Genomic DNA, 18,463 nt, shown 5'->3' with positions numbered 1-18,463 from the left:
GTGTGAACCTGATGTAGCCAATTAAAAATTACTGAATTCTGATCCTCCGTAAATGAGGAGTTAGTCAGTGGGATTATTCATCATTTTATATTTAGCTGTTCTGTTGAATCTAATAAGAAATGCATGCAGGTAGTATAAGTTCCCTTGCTTTCTGAGAAAAATAATTGTTATTGCAGGAAATGAGAAGTGAGTTTTTAGGGTTAGTTTAAGAACACTTTCTTATGAATTATTTCTTTGAAGCAATTGTATGATGAAAATCAGTTTCATTATGTTTATTTTGCAGTGTTTTCGAAAGATGAAATCAGAATATTTAACATTTAATGCAGCTAATGAAAAGTGTGTAACTTTTGGAGGCTCTCTTCCATCTATCTCCAGTCAAGCTGAGCAAGGTACGATGGTGAACTGGGGGCACTTTTAGTATGCAGCTTCTCTTCCAAATTCAGTATAGTTCTGCTTAAGAACTTGAGCATAGAATCACTTGGTTATCTGCAGGCATACTGGGGGCATTCGAAAAATCCAAGACCATTTAAAAATGTGTTGTCTGTTGTTGTTTGCATCTTGTGGAAATGTAGTCACCAAACATTTGAGCCAGTTCGAAGAGCAGCTTCTCTGTATGATCTTAACCTGTTATAAAAAGAAAAAGTTGTAAAACCTTGCATTAAGGAATGAGGATAGAAGGGTCATAACTGAAGGAAGAATTCCCATGTTTGCTTTGCAAGTTAAAACATAACTGAGACTGTAGACTTTGCACTGTGAGAACCATCTTAGGAGTTGCTTCCAGGACAAGCTCAGCTGTCTGTGTGGGAATGAGACGGGAAACACAATGCCCACTGGAGCACGTAGGATCATCTGGGTATAAGTGTGCTGAGCAGCTTAATATGGCAGTGTGTCTAAACTGACCACCTGCAAGCTCTCCAGGGTGCTGCTAGGAGGGTGGAAGGCAGGGGCACTGCAAAGTAGAGGTGTTCCACCTTTGGGACGTGCCTCTTAACTGTCATATAAACTAGAGTCAGAGGTAAATGCAGTGAGGAAGAACTGTGTTTGCATTGGCTGCAAGTAGCGTTCAGCAATAAACTGCTGAATGAGACAGCTATATTTGCATCTGTATTCTTCTAGATAATTAACAGTTCTTTGCAGGTATATCTGAAGTAGCTCAGTGGAGTTCTGCAGTGTGCACAGTGCATGTTTTCTTTGTAAGCAAATAATCTCTTGCCAAATAGAACATGTAAAGTGGACTAGGGAGGCCACTACTGTACCTATGGGCAGCAGCTGAACAGTAATTTTTGTTTTTTACTGCTGTTACTGGGGAGGAATAGGGTTGTAACCATACAGGAGCATACATGTCTGAGACCTGTGTGTTTTCCGATGCTTTTAAGATTGCAGAAGCATAGCCATTCGGAAATGTTACATCTTCTGTCTGGTTTGATGCATATGGAAATGTTTCTTATTGTTTCTTGTTTGTTTTTCTTTACCCCCTGTAGTGGAGGCTACCTATATGGAAAGAAGGCATAGTCCTCTTAAAGAAGCATGCCTTTTTCTGTGAGCTGCTTCCACTCTTCCCAGTGGCATTAGGAGGCTGGTTAGCTCTGACATGTAAATCTTCAATGGCTTTGTTTAGCTCAGAAAAGAGGCTGAGGCTAGTCTGGCATGTGGCCAATAGTTAAGACATGTCAGCAGTACTTAATTACATAGCTTCAATTTGTCTTCCTAATCTAGACAAGCTCAGTGAATGCCTTTGGTGCCTGGGGAGTTACCGAACCCCATTGTTTTGCGCCAGAATGCTCACTAAGAGGGGTCTGATTTAAGGTTTTCCTGGCTGCAATTTTTTTCCAATTAAACCTGAGTTCCTCTGTCCTGTCCTGCTTTCTCTGATGGTGGGGTGGGCAAGCTCTGCCAGAATCCAAGAAATGTTTCTGGTCTACGGCATACGGCAGTAGGAGAGAAAGATAGGAGAATTCAGAGAGGGCCGGAGGGAGTTCGTCTATTATCTCTGCAGGGAGACAATAGAAGATGTTGCAAACCCGTGGAAAAACAGCTTCTGAAATTTGGATGTAAGTGCAAGAATGCAAAGTAGTGGGCAGCGAAACAGGTTAAATCCACTACCTGCTCCTCAGCTGAGAATCTGGAGGACAAATACAAATACTCTGCTCCTTTCAGATAAAATCGACATGAAAGGTGTTATCTTATGGAAGGAAGGGATGATAAGCATTTGGCAATCATAAAGGTCATTTAGGAATTTTAAAGGAAAATTAAGTTAATACAAACGGGGGTTGCATTATCTTACTTATGTGAGGTGGTTTTTTCCAGATGTTTATTGTTGTTGTCTGAACCACAATATATACGTTTACTGTTCTGCCCAACAGATTATATAACATCCTTGCTTCCTGGTATGCCAAAAGATATTTGGATTGGTTTGCAGTTTCTGTTTAGCACAAGGGAAAACAAATGGATAGATGAGAGTAGACTGCTGTATAGTAACTTCCACCCACTCCTGTCAGGACGATTAAGGAAAATTCCACTGGACGTAAGTTCTGACTTTTGACTTCTCTTGACTATTGAGTAATGAAATTTGGAATAGTGACTGTATTTAAAAAAAAAGAAAAAAAAAAGGCCAAAACGTATGTAACAGACCAAATCGCCCAGTTAGTGGTTTTAATTGGCAAACAGTAATGGAGTTCTGTTTACCTTTATTGGATGACAACTTCTGAACTGAGATACAAAACACTGAAGGGTGAAGGAAAAAAAGCTGAAACAACTGTTCAGTGACTTTTCTGGAACTTCTATTTGCAATTTAAAGACTACATGAAAACAGTCATCAGAGAATTCATCATCAGTAATTTGAGTCTGATAAGCCTATTTCTGGGTTTCAGCTTTTTGATGAAGAATTTAACAATCAGTGTGGTGTAATCCTCAATGATCCCAAATCACAGTATGCTGGAACATGGAATTTCACTGCTTGTGCTGACAAGCACTTCTTGGGTATATGCCAGCGGCCTATAGGTAAGTCTGAAGAGTCAAAATAAATTAGAGCCAAAGTTCGCAGTTAAGATGCGTGTGCCGGGGGACCTTTTAATGCATGTAAATTGTTGCACTTGAAGAGTGAGATTCTTATAGAGACCGAGTAGGTAAATTTTGGAAAAGCAGAATGTGGAGGATGATCTAGGACCTATTATCAGCCATTCAGACTTTTCCCTTTCTTTTTTCATAGCCCAGTTCAAAGGAAATCTGTTTTCCTGAGAAGGCTGTGTGGTTTCAGTGGAACCATACTTCAGCAGATGGGCCTTTAATGCTCTGTGGGTATAGAGGTCATGTACATCAAGGGGTGGAACAAGTGACTCCTTTTTCCTCTTCAGAACTGTGGAAGCGAGAAGCCCTGGGAAGAAATCTCACAATATTTCCATCATCCTTAAACATATCCTGTGGGTTTTATCACTGTCAGAATATGAGGTATCAGGTACTTTTAACATTTAAATCAGTCTCCCCAGAGCAAACCTTGAGGGCATACATGGAGAGTGGTAATTTGGAGTGATGCAGCTTTTTCCCTAGCTTCATATAGATCTGTTGGTGTGAGTGGGTTTTCTTAATCTGAACTAAAAACAATATTCTGATATAGCCATGTGGGTTCATCAACGTCAATTACTGGAATCAGATCAAACGCATTTTAATTAAATTTACTGCTGTGGGCTAATGTTCAGCATACCCACTTCTGAGTACGTTCCTCTATGTAAATAGTCCTTTTAACTGACTAACATGTTGTCTTCTAAAAAAACCCATGTGTGCAAAACACCCAAGAATATACTCACCTTCTTAATTCTCAAATAGACAGAGAGGTTGCCCCCCCGGCCCCACAAAACCACAAAAAGATCATCTTTGTTTCAGTGCCAAGTACTTCAGAAATTCCAAGTGAGTAGATTAGAAGTCTGGATGGAAGAGATGTAGTTGTAAAAACTAGAAAAGGGGAATTTTATTAATAGGAGGTTGACAGTATATCTGCATAGATCAGTATGTTATTAGTCTGGGCTGACTAAAATACTAAGCACTTCTTCCTAGCCACAGCTGTAGAAGGTGTAAAGGGAGAGGTTTTGGACTGCCAGAGAACGTGCCTTGGTACAGCCTGGTCTCACATATCATCACTGTATTAGGGATCTAAGGATAATTCAGGTTGGAAGGGACCTCAGCAGGTTGCAGGGACATCTGTGAGAGAGTCCAGGTTGCCTAGGGCTCTATCCTAGGCAAAAAAGATGATGCAGGTTGCTTGGAAATCTTGGCAGAACTTGCAGAACTTCTTGAGACGTTAATCATCAGCAGTTACTTCTTTCAGAAATGGACACCTTCCTTGCTACCTTGTTCCCAGTTTGGTACCCCTTGATGCATGATGGCACCCTTGGTTCCATGGTTTTCTTTTGTAGCTGTTTACTAAATGAAAGCTTTTGGCAGCAGACACAAACCACTCAATCTGTTTCAGCCTTGTCACTTTTCTGATCTACTGAAAGCTGTGAATTGCATATAAATATCAAATTAATATTACGTTTCTGTCTTCTTGTGTTTTGGAAAATGGCCCTGGCAGCCTATCAATCAGCCATTTATGTCCTGTTATTTATAGAGTGAATTATTACCTCCCCATCCCCGTGAGCTTTTTCTGCTTGAGATATTTTAAATGTCAAGGGTTTTCTCCCTTTTGGAGAGACCAGTTTATTTTTGGTTGTGTATAAAATTTTGGGGGTTACCAGGTTTGTGTGCTTTAATTTACCACCCATGGGAATGTTTGCATCTCTTATTAACTGCACTTGCTATGCATCGCTGAGCTGTATGCCTTCCGTATGATGCTGATAGCTGTGATAACAGTCAGAGCTCAGAGCAAAAATAGTGAATTATACCCCTCCCTAGGCAAGGTGGATTTTCTGCAATTAGTTAAGTACATGTGGAGGCAAAACAATTCCTACTATACCCATAGATGACAGTAAGGAATTCTGGGATTGTACTGTACACTGTAAAATCTGCATAGACAAGTTTGTGGCCCATTAGATTTGCATAAGCGTAAATCTGCAGGCTCCACAGAGATCAGTGAGTCAAGTTTAGCTGTTGTTATGTTGCAGCAGAGAGCGGTTGCTCTCTCCCATTCTAGTATTTAATTAAAGTTATAGAATATGTTTTTAATTCAATAAATAGAACTCTTAACATTATTTAGCAGTTAGTTAAAAATAGAAACATAGAAAAAATGTGAAGCTAAGTCGAAAGAGATATATAAAAATAGATGGGCTGAAAATAATCTTTTTTTCCTTCTATGTATTTTCTAACTAAAGTGTCAAAGAGATTTGCTTTTAACTGTAATCACTAGCATAATCTACTGTCTAAGAAAATAATTTTTTTTCCCCCAGGGGACCTTCAGACAGGTTTTTCTGTTTGTTACAGAGAAATTGGGAGTTTAAAATGTATTCCAGTGATTAACCACCTAATAACCGGATTTCTTTCTTACTTATAGGAAGTGGTGGTAACCAGACAGAGCAAGTCCTTAATGAAACATTGACCTATCAAAATGTTCAATACCTAGTAATTCCAAAGAATTTGTCCTGGAATGATGCAATGGCTGCATGCATAAGCAACAACATGCAGTTGGTTAGTATCACAGATCAGTTCCAGCAGGCCTTTCTCGCTGTTCAGGCTGCCCTTCGTAATTACCCACTGTGGATTGGACTCTTCAGCAGAGACGTAAGTTTTATTTTCCCCTCAGACTATGGCTTAATTTTTAGAGTTGTGTGAAATGGAAACTAGGATAAAGAGTTGCAATGAAAAATTAATTTCTGGGGTAACTCTTTTCATTTAGGGCTAACCATCTGGAGTCTCCCAAGATTAATGTTCTAAATCTTCAGTTCTCTAAGTTACATAGTTGTTGAACTCCACTGGACAGATTGATGATGATGATGATGAGACAATTTTAAAAGATAATAGGATGAAGGGATATGTTGTAGGGTAGCAGCAACACAGGCTATTCAATTATATTTGTCTCTTTGGTTATTGAATGAGTGATTAGTGTTGCCATTTAATATCACTGCCACTGTTCACAGTACCACTCTAGAAAGACAACCCAAAATACGTTTTATAAGGGAGAAACTAGAAGTAGCAAATAAAATCCAAACCAAATCATTGAACACTTCTGCAGAAACATTCCTAAAGCTTAAGACTCTGTTGTTACTTCATGTTATTTGTGCCTGTGTTTGAGTTAGAGGGAGACATCCCTGAGACAGGTTAGTGGGTTTTTATTTTTACTTCTGTTTGTTTTGTCTTTGGAAAAGTCAGTGCAGGAGATACGACTTTCCCTTTATTAGCCAGGGCACCTCTTGCAGATCTTCACTGTGGACTGAGGGCTTTCTCAGCTCTTAATGAAATGGCTTGGGCTTGCTTGCAGGGTTTATCTTTTTTGTCAAGCATGTGAGTGTTGAGATAATTGCAAGAAAAAAGTTAAAATTTGAGAAGTGCCTTACAAAGGCTGGTGGTGCTCACTCAGCATCTCTAGTGTTATGATCTTCCTATGTCAGTAATGGGCTACTGAGTATTCTAGGCAAAGTATGGGGGGGGAGGATAGAAATTTGCGTATATACTTCATGGAGAATGGTTTTTAAAAGGAAGCAGGCATTTAATCTTAGTGAAGATGGGGAAGCCAGAACAACCTATTTTTTTCCTCTTTTGAATCTTCAGCTGTAAGTGAAGATCAAATGATTCATTTTGCTGCATACAACTCAGGCATGCGCTAGCTTTTCACTATTGCAACACTTCATTATTTGGGCACAATTAAAAAGCCATATGAAAGGAAATTATAATGAAACTGGTCAACAGAACTTGTTACTCCAGTGCTGGAATCATAGACACAAAAAGATACAAGATAAATTAAATTACAAAGTGGCAGGGGGATTTCCTGAAGAAGACTTTTAAATGTAAGATTCTTAAAGGATGGCATGCTTGATGCATGTTGGTTTTTCTTATTCCTCCTGCATCCCCCAGGGCAGGAATGCATCTGATTTAATAAACCAGTTAAGTATTTAATAGATTACTTTCATCTCAGTGTGGATTAACTGACACTGGGCCTTATTCTCAGATATTATTCTTTTTCCAAGACCAGATAATTATATCCACCATTGATTTGCAGGTGCAAATGACATGATTTGGAGATCTCATTGCCGGGCCTTCATAAGCAGAGTAGTTAAACATCAGCATGTGATAATTTGCTGTCTGCTTTAGCTAATTCATATTTTTGCAACTGCAAAACTTAAAATAACGAAGCCTGTTATATTGTGAGCAGCAGATCAGATTCTGAGGGCAGTGGAACAGTTACAGTTCTTAGCAGAGACACTGTAAATGTCTAGCCAGTGTAAATGTATTATTGTGTCATTTTCTGTACCTAATGTTTTTTACTGTGTAAGCTCATCCCTTTTACTTATACAATGCTAGGGTGGAAAACACTATGGCTGGCTGGATGGGAAACATGTTAGTTTTAGTCGCTGGTCTGAAGATGATCAGGAAACAAGTGAAGAATGTGTGTTTTTGGATACTGATGGCTTCTGGAAAACTTCTCTCTGTTCCTCTGAAAACCGAGGTGCTATTTGCTATGCATCAGAAAGTATGTATCCTAGCATAATACTTATAAAAGGTGAACTTTGTTTCATTATGAAGCGTATTTGATAATTGCAGATTGTAAAATTCAAAATCACAGCTTTTTAAAACTTATATTTCCTCAGATAAGCTGATTTGCATGCCAGGAAAAAAAGAAACAAACTTCAAACAGGGGTCATTCACCTGTTAGTCTTTAATCCACATGTTCGTTACAAATGAATTTGGCATGGGTGCTTTGGGCCAGGCTGTGCTCTACGTATTGTCAACTGATTCTACCTTTGCACTGTTTCTCTGAGATTGTTGCATACTAACCTCTCTGACTTGCATGTGGAAGAAGATTGAGGTACCTCTGTGCTATTTACATCTTAATGTTTTGACCTCCTGAAATTCCTTGAGACATGTAAGTCTGTACAGGGAGGAGGTACATGACTACATGGAGAAGAAAGATAGCAGGTAGACACTGAATTGCAAGGTGTAAGTTACAGTCACCTGCAGTTCACAAAACCCTTCTGAATATATACCAGTTATAGCAAGACAGGAACGTAGCAGGACATCTTTTGAGGGGGGGTACCTGTGTGGCATGGCTCTTTTCTGAAAAATAAAAAAGATCTTTCTGGGAGATCATCACAGATTTCTTCCCTGTAAGGCCATTATAATTTGTGGGGGGTTTTCTGGGTTTGTTTTGGGTTGGTTTTTTTTGTGTTCTTTTTTGTTTTTGTGAGGGGACACAGTTAAGCCGTTGTTGTACATACTGAGTCACAGTACAGCGTGTCCTTGGCATTATGACACCCTTAACTATTTTGTGCTTGCTACCCGAGCAACTGCAGGAAGAGATCTTCTCACTTCTAAAGTATTAGATAAAGGCACAGAACTGAGATGCCTTACCAGCTATGAAGCAGCTTATTTGTTAGGGTGATCTGCCTTTGTGCAAGAGGCAGTAAGAGCCTTTAGTTATTAGTCCACACTTAGCACTTTTATGTAGGGATTTTATTCTTAAACCTCTATAACATAACAGCTATGAAAAGTGGTAAGCATCTGTATTCTTCAGTAATTCTTACTACTGTTTTTTTTACTTTAAAAAAATCACCATTATGAGGAAATGGAAAGCAACAGTGTATTACACATTTAGATAAGGTGGCACTTAATTTATCTTGCGTGTTTTTAAATGGTACCTGAAAATGGTGTGTAGTGTGTCAGGTGAAGTATTGGTCCTGAATGTCTTCTCTCCCTTCCTTAGAGAAGATTGAAAAAGAACAAGTTACACAAGTTAAGTGCCCACATAAGATTAAAAATACACCCTGGATATCGTTTAGAAACAATTGTTACACTTTCATGATCACAAAAAACAGATGGAGAGAATGGAAGCCTCAAGAAACTCATCATTTATGCAAGAAAATGAGTAAGTACTGTCGTGTTACAGGTATTTATGGACTTATATCAGCTTGAGGGAGATGCGTTTTAGATCTGAGTCACTGTCTTACAATGACAGCAAAGTGAGTGTTGAGAAAGGTTGTAGCATTTGGAAGCATGCTTTAGTGTTGCACTGGCTAATGCTGTTTGCCCTTGCACTACTCTGATAAAAAGTGCCAGAGCATGGGTAGGAGAGTTCGAGAGAGATGGCTGGGAACTATTGAGTTCTTAGATCACTGAAAAACTGGAGGTTGGGGTTTTTTTTCTCTATATATTATGTGAATTTTAAATAGGTTGGGTAATTATCCCCTTGGCAACATTCTGGCTTTACAGTCATATTTACTTCGTGGGGGTGTTTTCCCCCCTTGCCGTGTGGAACAGTTAGGTGAACAAAGTAGACAGACTGAAAATAGTCAATTCAGAAAAGCACATGGGCTTTTCCTCTCCATCCTGAGCAAAGTGTAAGCTTAGGAACAGCTTTCCTCTTATATTAAAACATTGCTCATGGCACTTCAGACATACATCTTTCCAGAAACTGTGTTTTTATGTTTCACTAATTGATTTCAATTCAGTCTTAATACTGAATACTCTACTAGGCAGTTAAAAAAAATCAGGAAAGATTGCTGATATTTTCATGTTCTATGCAGAGAATTTTTACTACATACAAATTGAAGTGACAGTAGAACCCACAAATATCTCTGGAGCTGATGTCTTTTGTTTATTCACAAAACCAGGGAGAGCACTGTTGATAATACTTTGAAAATTGTTTTTGCATTGGTCATTTAGTTATGATGTTATAAAGGTATATCCTTTACCCATTCCTGACCTACCTGTAATAATTATTAACAATAATAGCAAAAAAATATTTATTTAGTAACTGAAAAGTGAATTTGTAAGAAAGTTCTTTTAAAAAATTTTCAACAGACCCAGAAGCATTTGTTCTCAGTGTTCGAGATGAAGAAGAGAATAACTTTGTTACTGAGCAGCTTCGTTCATTCAGCGGTCTGGCTATGTGGGTCTGGCTGGGTGTGATTTATGATGACAGTGGTAAGATTTAAGGTGTTTTTTCTTCATAAATGGACTGGAGACAAAGTTTGCTGCATTTTAAGTGCATGCTTCTTTCATGTTTCAGTATGCAACTAGAGCCAAACTGAATGCAAACCTATAATATTGCTTTATATTTGTACTTATCTTCTAGAAGAGAATAACTGGACATGCTTTCTGTTTGAGTGATAATTAGATCCAGTATGCTTTTTAGTCTAGATTTGATTTTCCTGGAAAGCAGGACTTAGAAGGGCCTGGATGAGTAATGCTAACATATTTAACATTGTATATGGAACTGATTTACAGTAACTATGAGTATCACTGCATTTTTTCCAGAGTGAATATCTGTTAATGTCATCAATGTATTCAAAGTTAAATGGTATTTGTACACATAATGCCAATGTTTTAATAAATATGCAATGTTTTCCACAGATAAAGTTCTCAAGTGGTATGATGAAACTCATCTGACTTACAATAACTGGAGGCTGGGAAGACCTAACATAAAGACCAACAGTTTTTTTGCTGGTGTAAATCTTGATGGTTTTTGGGATATTTATAATTATTCTCAAAGCTGGCATGCTCTTCACTATAATGTGTACAGTATTCTTGCCTGTAAAATCGAAAGGGGTAAGTAGTAGAGAAGACCTATGTATAGTATTGGAGTGTTGGAGGAGGGTCATAATCTAAGTCCTAGTTCTGAAGTACCTGCTGTATAAGGCTTTGGTTTACTGGTTCCCACTGAAACACACGGCACAGCTGTTGCGGGCTTCCGGGCTTACATGGTTGGTCTGTGCATCACTGCTTTAATAGTCTGATCCGGAGGAATGCATTTGCTGTACTCCTCCATCAACTGCTCACAGTGTTCAGAGTAGCAAAAGATAACTTACCTGATGTAAGAGGCTTGTCCTGAACACTTCAGTGCTTGAATTACTTTGATATAGATGGATTTTAATGCTTTCTGTATGCTCCTGTTAACATGAATGAAGTGCGCAGAAGTTGTCGTCTTGTTCTTTGAAATAGGACCCCAGCAGCATAAGCCTCCATTGCCCGAGTCTATTCCGCATGGAAACAGAACATACCGGATCCTTCAGAAAAAGTTAACGTGGTATGAGGCATTGAGAGAATGCAAACACAACAGAAGTGATTTAGCAAGTGTACACAGTGAATCACAACAGTTATTTCTAGAAGATATTGTCAAGCAGGATGGCTATCCTCTGTGGCTTGGGTTGTCAATTCATGATGTAAGTATATAGTGTCGGTAACCTCAGTTAACAGAGCTTGTAAATAATTTTCTGCACAGGATAGGAAATATTTTCTGATGCTTTTTTTTTTCCCAGTTTCTTGTAACATATGTTGAAGTATATTAAAGTTTAGGGTATGTAGCCACACTGAGATATTTTTCCAAATCCTTGACATTTTAAAATAATATAAAGGTCCCACGTAATGCCTTGTGGCACAAGGAAGTGCAATTTGCAGCACTACCTTGAGAGGCTCCAGATTTATGGCCCCCTGTAGGATCAGATTCCATTAGTAAAAACAGTCAGACAAGTCTGTATGGAGTCTTTTTTAGTCCAGGTCAGGACTGGCTCCCTAGCAAGTTACGCACCCCTTCTCCCAGGAGGCATAGTGAGAGACAGCTGCAGATCATCTTCTCCTCTGTCTGCTTAACCTTGGAGCCAAAAGCCTGTGGCCCCAGCCCTGCTCCCCGCACTACTCCCCCGACATGGCCATGGTTGTTAATTGGCAAGAATACCTCTCTGCAGAGAGAAGTGTGTGATTTCTATGCATACCTCTGCTGCCTCTGCCTATCCTTTGGTCTGAATGGGTCCCTCCACTTCTCACAACTGACCCTTCGTTGTCAAGGGTTTCCAGCAGAGTATCTGAAGTAGGAGCTAGCACAGCAAACCATTCCTGAGCTGGCCAGCTTTACTCACTGAGACCATCTCGACAGTTTAGCTATTTGCAATGGTCTAAGAACGTTCATAGCAAGGAAGGCAGGCTGCTGAAATGAAACAGCAGGGTGGAATTGAGTGAAATGTTCCCAATAGAATGAAACAAGGCTTATGGCAGGTTTGAACTTAAACATGTGCCCATTTCTTAGTTCACACAATTTAGCAGGAATTCTATGTTAAGAATTGATTGGAAAATGCAAACTATGTTGTATATTTATTCAGTATGGATTTAGAAAATGAGGCACTTGTAGAATGACAAATTCAAGTGCAAGTGATAAATATTCCTTCGTGACTAACAAGATTTAAACCACAACCATATGCAGTGGCTTAAAAGTTGTGGGTTTTTTCTTTAATTAGGGAAGTAAAGCTAATTTTGAATGGTCAGATGGAAGCGACTTTGACTACTATACTTGGGAATTGGAAAACTCAAATACTACTGAGAACTGTGTTCTATTGGATACTAAAGGATCTTGGTACCGTACAAAATGTACAAATGTTGCTGAAGGTGCCCTTTGCTATAGCCCTCCAAACAGTAAGTGTTACTTCTAATGTTTTGTGTAGTTGTCCTATGTATTCTCTCTTTACATATTGTATTTAGAACTAGAAATGAAGGCTGAAATACTCCATGTGATTCCCTCTAGGAAGAGTTGTCTATCGGGAACAATAAAACACTTTTTAATACTTATGGGGAGATTAATTCTCTCCATTCCAGTGGTGAAAATCTAAATCAATCCTGGTCACTTTTTGATCATCTGTGATATGAATATCAAATTGTACATATCCTTTCTGAATTGAAGTCCATATCAGAGACATACACCAAACTTCAAAACCCCCTAAAAGGCAAGAAAGAATGGTTCCCAAGTCTTTGGGATTCGTCCTATGCTCATTTTCACACGTGAGGAAGCAATGTAAACTAATCGAGTCATGGCTGTTGGTAGGAGTAGTCCTCATAAATCCTTACTGTCCTGTTACTACAAAGGGCCTAAGCGCAAACTCCTGCAGCAGAAATAATGTAAATTTCTTTGTCTTTGCAGAGAGACAATCACAGGCAAAGCATGTGAGCAGAGCCCCAGGATGCCCGCAGATTAGTGGTACCCTACAATGGATACAGTATAAGGATCACTGTTACGCCTTTGATATGGCGTTCTACAATTTTTCAGTATATAATGTGGAAGATGCCAAGAAAGTCTGCCAGAAACTGAGTATGTTTAGACTCTCTATCACATTACAACTTGTAATTAATCCATTTGGAAAGGAAAAAAAACCAACCCAACAATCAAAAAACCTACACTTCTCAGCTTTTATGCTGCTTTAGTTTAGGAAAAGTAATAGCAAGCTTTATTTTTGACCATCTGATTAAGGTTCTTGGTAGAACTCTGCAATGTGCTGACAGCTTGTTTGGCATGTGGCTATCTGCGAGTAAAATGCAGATAGCAGTTGACAGAGGATTCAGAAATTTCAGGCTTACAGTTTGGAGGAAACCATTTTATTTGCATACAACTAACTTCATAATAATAAAGTTAGCGCTGTTAGCAGTGTTTTCTTATTATATCCTTGCATTAGGTGCTTGCTAACCTATCCAATGGTTCAAAGCAGGTACATACTTCATAGATATTAAGGCACACAATATCACTAAAAACCTGAACTTTGTGTCAAATTAAATTATTTTTTCTCTTTGATAAGCTATGTGGAGAATGGTATTGTGGAAGATGATGATAAGCAGTCTCATGTACAGAATTTTTAATCACCTCCTTAGCTTAGAAGCTAATGACTGTCCTAGATTACTTTTATTGAATTATCTTAAGTTATGAAGTTGAACTCACCATGTAGGAGGTAAAAGAAAAGGTGCAAGTAGTCCAAGTCCTGGATGCAGTTTTATATTCAATCCTACCCGGCCTAATAGTTGAAAGAGAAAGTGATCTTTCTTTAAATTAAGCTTCTGGCTTATATTTGCATAGACTTGTAAAGAATGGATAAGCTTTGAGCATCTCTCCAGTATACCCTTTCCTCCCTTTTATTCCTTAATTGCTATAACACTGTATAAAACCTGAGGCACAATGAGGGATTGATTTAGAAATTATTTGACTCAGCAAAATGCTGAGCTTTTGTTCAACTGTATTTTTGGAAAGATCTTTTTACCTGGACAAGACTAGTAATTCTGAATGTGGCGTACCTTTTGATATGTTCCATGTATGTAGTCCACAGCTGCAGTAAGTTTGCTACCATTTTATTTTGTATGACCTGCTTAAATAACCAGTCACCTGAAGCTGTCTTGTATAACATTATGCTGTATTTTAGGGAATGGGGGGTTATGTCTTTACTCTGCAGGTTCCTTCAAGCTGATTTTACAAACCCAGATCAGCCAATCTTTTCCCATAGTAATCGTTCCCACAGGAAACTCAGTGTACAAACACCATGAAAAATATCTGAAGTTGCAGTTCTGACCGGTTTCCTCTTCCCTTAGATCCTTCAGCAACCCTTCTGACTATAGCAGATGCTGAAGAAAATGCATTTGTGAGCACACACATAAAGGAAAACAATCTCATCACCAAGAATGTATGGCTTGGCCTGGCTCAGAGCTCTAAGGGTAAGAAATAGCAACCGTGCATGAGCGTTTCATATGGTAAATAAAAACGCATACGTCCTCAACTAAGAATGCAGCTTTGTAGTGTTGATAGCCTACAGTAACTTCTGCCTGAGGTTGGAATCCCTCATTTAGTATTATAAAGCCCTTTGGACTTCATTGTGGCTTAAGTCTCCTCCTGCTGCACACTTATGATAATCAGGAGACACTGAAATTCACTCTCCCTGACACTGCTGGTGGTGCCTAATGGTTAAACTGCAAATGCATCAAATGCTAAAAATCTGGAGAGGAGGTGTGGCTAAAAGTGGTGTGTTTGTATTCATTACTTTTCGTATATGGGGTAGATAGTCAGCCCTGTTTCTTCTAGCAACGTAAAGAAATCAGTAGATTGTGAATGACCCTGTGTAGCATTACAGCATGTTTTGGTGACCTAAACTAAGCAATGTTTTTTCCCCAACAGATAAATCCCTGAACTGGCTTGATGGCTCATCAGTTAATTATGTCAACTGGGAAAATAAAACTGCAGAAGTCAATGAAAAATGCAGTGTTATCCTGTCCACAACTGGCACATGGTTGAAAGTTGACTGCAGTCGTAGTCAAAGCAGGGTGGTTTGTAAAGCTCCTTTAGGTACGGAAGCACTGATTTTAGCAGAGGCTTAATTTTGTAGTGACTATAGTCAGGATTTTCTTTTTTTGGTGGGGAAAGTCTGTGTTGAAATAATGAAAGTCCAATTCACAGAAGAACCTATCAAGTACCTCTGCCTAAGCAGGAGTGTTCTGTTGCTGTTTTGCCATAAAATTGCATTTTGGGGACAAACTCTCTAGGAATTTACTACTTCTGGCTCCCACCTACCCACTTAAAGGGGTAAGGGAGAGAACTGAAATTTCTGCTTAAAAGAGAGCACAGAGTAGTTGCTATCACTTCTTACCCCAGGGTATCTCACAGGTGAGTCTGTGTAGGTGGGAACAGAAGGACTTGTGCTTGTTAGAAATGCCAAGTAAGCAGGTACTGCAGATTGTTTTTTCGGTCTTGAGGAGGCTTCTGAAAATGGTGCCCTGCAGCTCCAGAAAAAGACTTGGGCCTCACGTTACTTCCTTATGCCCTGCTCTGTCCAGGAAAGAAAGCAGTTGCCTGAGCATTAAGTAAGCAAGTTCCTGAGCAGCAGTGGAATCTTTCTGGTTTTGTATCAGTCTTCACTGAAGTGGAAATGCAGGAATAGATTTAACTTCATGCTGCTAAGGCAGACCTCAACAAGATCTTTTCAGTCCAAGGGAAGCATAATTCCCTTCCGCCCCAAGAGAGTCTGGGAACTCATTAGACTTCTGAAGTATACAAACCTTGAACTAAGTGCAGCATTTACTAACAGGTTTTTTGGACCCCTGGGGTCCCTTCTAACCTAATCGTGATTAGGACATTAACAACAGAGTGATCAAAAATAAGCTAATAGATGCTGATTCGCAAAGGAACCTAACCTCCCACGTGATGAAGTGAAAGCTATTAATGTCATGAAGCAGTTTGCCTTAACCTCAACTAAATGCATACAGTATTAGTGTATAGGTACCTAAGCATCAACCCCATGACAAAATATTCTTACCAAAACTCTTACAGAATAACTATTTGTGTTTTGTTCTCTTGCAGGTTCTAATCATACTGGGGTGGCTGTAGCACTTGTCCTGCTAATTACCTTGGTCTTCATTGTTGCATTAGTGTGGTATCTCTATAAAAAGAAGCATCTTCACTGGAGTGCCTTCTCTTCAGTACGCTATCAAAGAGGGATCAATGATGATGAAACTGATGATGTGTTCACAAAAGATAGCTATTGAGAAACTCTTCTTTCTGGGCAATTTAGCATGAACTTCACTGTGTGAAGCCATCAGGAATGAACTACTTGATGTTTATTACTTCTTTTTGGAAAAGTAATAAGAAGGTTATTAATGGGGGCTAGATTTTGCTCTTTTTTTACAAGTGCAATTTTTATTCAAGTCCATGGTGATTATTTACATTTGGCCTCAGCCATTTAAGGTGGAAGGTTTCTAGAGTTGTGATACTTTTTGATTTATGGTATTTTCTCTCTTTCCAGTAAAGAGTTTTTAATGGAACAATGAATGCCAACAGTACTTCATGTAACAACACCTTAACAAATGCACTTAAAATTGCTACATGAATTCTGTAACTTTGTACAATTATCCGTCAATAGCTTCTTGCCAAATGATGTACCATTTTGATATGCTGTAAGGGTTTTGCTACTAGCATTGGGTTACCCTGTGGAAGCTAACACAGATGATAAATAGGAGACAAACTGTCTTTGTGTAGCAACTTTTGTAATGAGTGGTTATAAGTTTTGATACAGTGGGGGAGAAGGGAGTTACCAGACAACTAAGTATTCAATTTTCTTGTTATAGTGGAGGAAGATGATATTGTGACTTCCCCTGCCCCCTCCAAAGACATACACACAAAAAAAATCATGTTCTGGTGGTGAGAGAAGAATCTTCCTTAGAATGTAGAAGGTACATAGATTTTTAATAAAGAGTTATGGGGAATACCCTGCACTAAAGCCATGCCATCTAGGAGTAAATTAAATAAACATAGGATATTTGAAGCCTGAGGCTGTGGCAACCTGGCAAATCACTACCCTTACCCCCTGCAGGTGGTAGTGGGGCAAGCAAAAATACCCATTAAGGGCTAACTGCAAACGCAAGCAGAACTTGAGGTATCATAAAAGCCTGAATCCTATAAAAGCAAAGCCATGAATGTTATGTTTTATCCTGTGCTATAACTGTACTTTAAGTAAATGGTTCCATTTCTTCTCACAGCTCCTTTCACAAAATTCTGAAAGCACAAACAGCAGGTATGTTTACAGTGAAACTCAGTGTCTAGACCTAAGCATTAATTAAACACGACTAAAAACCCTGCACGTAGAGTAGTATTTAGAGAAAGATATATGGCATTCTATCTTATGTTTTCAAACTACTCTGAAATTAGACCAAAGTGATTTTCTTGTAGAACAAAACACAGGAAAGACCTGCTCCATTTTATGATCTGTTACACTGTGACACCCAAGGACAGGAGTGTTGCAGTGACAGAGTTCCTTGTTCTGTAACAAGATCCTCCTGACATTACTTCCCCCTAAGGCTTTTATTTATGCAGGTTTAATGCCTAACTTTATAGGTTAAATATGTCATCTGTCAAGAAACAAAGATATATCTAAGGAAAAAGAGTGAGGAAGAATGTATGGGAAATAAACTTGTGTACATAAATGCTAAAAAAAAAAACTTGAGTATTTTACATAACTTAAACTTGATTTTTGTAAGTGATGTGTCACTGTGGCCTTTTCTATGCACTCCAAAGAAAGCTATAAAGGGAAAAAGGGAAAAGAGTTGCATCTATTAATTACTCGAATGATTTGATCAATTAATGTTTTGAAAAAGTGTGTAGACTTTTTTAGCATGCAATACAAAGAACAGGCACATTTACTTTTATGAAAGAGGCTATGTAAAAGACCAGGTCCATCCCCCGTGTAATGGCAGTATGATGTGACAGATAGGCATGCACTTGGTCTGTCGTGCCAAGGAAAGTACTACTGATTTCTGTGAAGCAACAGTGCGAGGTCATGATGTTCAACTGCCTTTTTCCCCCTGCAGTTTACTTGCATTGACAGCACTTTTCTTTGTTCCTGTTTGCACTATTTTGATAAGCGAGTGTTTACCATTTTTATTGAGAAATAGAGAACTTCTTGAAGATACCGCTTTAGGGCCTGTTAAAGCAGCGGCCTGAAGGGGCACACTAAGGAAGCATTGTGTTAGTTTGCTGATCAAAGAAGTAAGCACTTTTGTTGGTTGTTCGGTACTTTGGGCACAATTGTGA

The 18,463-nt window shown here is 38.8% G+C and overlaps 1 protein-coding gene across 2 annotated transcripts in view; it reads left to right on the top strand.

Annotated features, from left to right (window-relative positions):
* LY75 (lymphocyte antigen 75) overlaps positions 1-17,871 on the top strand; it is a 46,207-nt gene extending 28,336 nt beyond the window's left edge. For both annotated transcript variants that reach the window (XM_075093275.1, XM_075093276.1), the window contains exons 22-35: positions 284-389; positions 2,364-2,524; positions 2,871-3,000; positions 5,483-5,709; positions 7,447-7,615; positions 8,846-9,007; positions 9,943-10,065; positions 10,495-10,689; positions 11,083-11,303; positions 12,372-12,546; positions 13,049-13,216; positions 14,479-14,601; positions 15,059-15,226; positions 16,238-17,871. In XM_075093275.1, the coding sequence (XP_074949376.1) occupies positions 284-389; positions 2,364-2,524; positions 2,871-3,000; positions 5,483-5,709; positions 7,447-7,615; positions 8,846-9,007; positions 9,943-10,065; positions 10,495-10,689; positions 11,083-11,303; positions 12,372-12,546; positions 13,049-13,216; positions 14,479-14,601; positions 15,059-15,226; positions 16,238-16,422 (2,313 nt within the window). In that variant the 3' untranslated portion in view covers positions 16,423-17,871. The remainder of the gene's footprint in view (positions 1-283; positions 390-2,363; positions 2,525-2,870; positions 3,001-5,482; positions 5,710-7,446; positions 7,616-8,845; positions 9,008-9,942; positions 10,066-10,494; positions 10,690-11,082; positions 11,304-12,371; positions 12,547-13,048; positions 13,217-14,478; positions 14,602-15,058; positions 15,227-16,237) is intronic.
* Positions 17,872-18,463: the final 592 nt, after the last annotated feature.

The sequence above is a fragment of the Phalacrocorax aristotelis genome, chromosome 5, assembly GCF_949628215.1.
Source record: "Phalacrocorax aristotelis chromosome 5, bGulAri2.1, whole genome shotgun sequence".
NCBI classification, from domain to species: domain Eukaryota; kingdom Metazoa; phylum Chordata; class Aves; order Suliformes; family Phalacrocoracidae; genus Phalacrocorax; species Phalacrocorax aristotelis.
The sequence above is the reverse complement of the archived record's forward strand: the minus strand, read 5'-3'. Positions and strand labels throughout refer to the sequence as shown.